Source organism: Sipha flava, unplaced genomic scaffold (genome assembly GCF_003268045.1).
Source record: "Sipha flava isolate LNK unplaced genomic scaffold, YSA_version1 107_pilon_pilon, whole genome shotgun sequence".
NCBI classification, from domain to species: domain Eukaryota; kingdom Metazoa; phylum Arthropoda; class Insecta; order Hemiptera; family Aphididae; genus Sipha; species Sipha flava.
In genome coordinates this window covers 1757057-1759880 of record NW_020271724.1, presented here as the reverse complement: position 1 = coordinate 1759880, position 2824 = coordinate 1757057, and the positions used below count along the sequence as shown (strand labels likewise).

Here is a 2824-nt window from a genome sequence, read left to right as displayed (position 1 = left end):
TTGACTACGATACTAGAATTTATAATTTTAATCTTTAGCAAATTTATACTAATTTTATCATTTTTTGAGGCTATTTAATTTCTATTAATTGGAATTTTAACATTAACACTTAGACAAACTTTTTTCTTTTTTTTTTTTTTTTGGGTTAGGCCAGAACCAAATGTTCGTGCAATAGTAGTAACTGACGGAGAGCGTATTCTTGGCCTTGGGGATCTTGGAGCATGTGGTATGGGCATACCAGTTGGTAAATTATCATTATATACTGCTTTAGCCGGTATCAAACCTCATCAATGTTTACCTATAACACTGGACGTGGGAACCAATAATGAAGTTAGCATTATATTTGTGTCATAAAATAGGGTGACCATATTTAAAAAATATTTTTGTAAGATTTAACGAAACATTTGAAAACAAATATTTATTGCCTACAAAAAAAAAAAAAAAAATGAATTTATTCTTACAATAATAATTAATTTGTTTGTGTTAACAAAATCTATCTATCTATGCTTAAAGTTGCTAAAGAAAAAAAAATTGTTTTATTTTCTGTATTTTAGCAATGATTTTTATTATACTTAACTATTTTGACTCATTAACAAATTTTTATAATCGATTATTTTTACTTAAGTTGATTTTTTTACAATTTAATTATTCATGTAATTCTTATTCTTACACATTTACAGTTATTCAAATAAAGTTGTTTTATGTAATAATTATGATGTACACAGTTTCTCTTTAACCATACAATTAAAAAATAATAATAATAATAAGCTGCAGAATAATAGACTAGTTCATTTTTCTTAAAACAATATTAAGTATAGAACTCAAAGTTTAAATAGCTGGTTATTCATATAAAATAGAATATATGGTCGCTCTATGATACTATATTCAAATCGTTAATAACTTCATAATTACATATTTGATTAATTTTTATAGCAACTTTTGGAAGATCCCTTATATATTGGTCTCAGACAAAAGCGTATTTCTGGACCTTTGTATGATGAATTCATTAATGAATTCATGGAAGCTTTAGTTAAACGATATGGACAAAATGTATTGATTCAGTTTGAAGATTTTGGAAACCACAATGCCTTTAGGTTCTTAGCTATGTTCCGTGACAAATATTGTACATTCAATGATGATATTCAAGGAACAGCATCTGTAGCTGTTGGAGGTCTTCTGACAGCACGTCGTTTGACTAAAAAACGTATTTCGGATTCTACATTTTTATTCTTAGGAGCAGGAGAAGTAATCATTATTTTTATACTAATGTAAATTTATATTAATTACTTTTATGTTATTAAGGCTGCTATTGGTATTGCAAATTTAACAGTACGAGCTATGCTAACTGAAGGCTGTTCTTTAGAAGAAGCTCGTAGTAAAATATGGATGATGGATATTGATGGTCTATTAGTTAAAGATCGACCTGAAGGAAATTTACAAGGCGACAAAGCATTTTATGCTAAAGATCATAAAGTAATGAAAAGCCTTCTTGAAGTTGTTAAGGAAATACAACCTACTATATTAATTGGTGCTGCTGCAGCAGCGGGAGCTTTCAACAAAGATGTACTGGAACATGTAGCTTCTTATTGTGAAAAACCAATTATTTTTGCTCTTAGTAATCCAACAATTAAGGCTGAATGTACAGCTGAACAAGCATACACTTACACTCAAGTAAATTACTGATAACAAGTTTAATATATTCAAGTTATACATTTACAATTATATTTTAGGGTCGCTGTATTTTTGCTAGTGGTTCACCATTTCCAGATGTCACTATTAATGGACGTACTATTACTCCTGGACAAGGAAATAATGCTTATATATTCCCTGGAGTTGCTCTAGGAGTTATCAGTACTGGAATACATCATATTACTGAAGATTTGTTTTTAATTGCTTCTCAGGTATATTAATTAAATTAACATTAAATCAAAGAATGAAAATATTAATTTTATTTAAAATTAGGAACTGGCTAACTTTGTTACTGAAGAAGATTTGGAAAGGGGTAGTATTTATCCTCCACTTAATCTGATTAAAGATTGTTCCTTACAAATTGCAATCAAAATAGCAGAATATGCTTATGAAAAAGGTAAACTTTGATACAATTTACTGACACTTGGATTATTATAATTATTAAATTATAATTTTTTATTAATATAATTATTTTAGGAATTGCATCTCACTATCCAGAACCTAAAGACAAAAAGAAGTTTATTGAATCGCAGATGTATGACTTCAACTATGACAATCCACTTCCACCAAAATACAGTTGGCCAGAAGAAAAAGAACCTATTAAATCCAAATCTATTCATGACCTTACTGGAGATCACTTAAAAAAGCATTAGAATTTTTATTTTTAAATAATGAAATAGTTTCAAGTTATTATAATTCAGTATTTTTATTTATTGACTTAAACAGTATTTATAATGTCTAGTCTACATTATCATTGTGTTAACTATTTACTTAAAGCTTTTAATCAGATATGATAGTTAGAAAAGTATGCTACTTGTTACCACTCCTTTTTAATATTTTTGAACTATTTTGGATAATATTTTAAATAAGTAACTTCAAAATTTACTTGTAAATGATATTAGATATTATAAGATGTTTGTTTATACTAATATGATATAACCTAACCATTAGCTCTTAATGTGTCAAATATTTATGTACACAACTTAAATAATACAGTGCACTTTTATAAAATTTATATAATAACCAAAATTATTTAAGTGCAATAAAAACATCTTTGGTATTAATTTATTATGTAATTGTATGTTTTATATTCATAATTATGTTTTTTTAAATTCTAAACAATTATGTTAAATAA

The 2824-nt window shown here is 26.6% G+C and overlaps 1 protein-coding gene across 1 annotated transcript in view; it reads left to right on the top strand.

Annotated features, from left to right (window-relative positions):
* Positions 1 to 2535, top strand: part of LOC112685477 (NADP-dependent malic enzyme-like) — a 5442-nt gene extending 2907 nt beyond the window's left edge. Inside the window, exons 4-9 of the mRNA XM_025557381.1 lie at positions 150 to 330; positions 934 to 1245; positions 1303 to 1671; positions 1731 to 1901; positions 1963 to 2086; positions 2167 to 2535. Coding sequence (XP_025413166.1) covers positions 150 to 330; positions 934 to 1245; positions 1303 to 1671; positions 1731 to 1901; positions 1963 to 2086; positions 2167 to 2342 — 1333 coding nt within the window. The 3' untranslated portion in view covers positions 2343 to 2535. The remainder of the gene's footprint in view (positions 1 to 149; positions 331 to 933; positions 1246 to 1302; positions 1672 to 1730; positions 1902 to 1962; positions 2087 to 2166) is intronic.
* Positions 2536 to 2824: the final 289 nt, after the last annotated feature.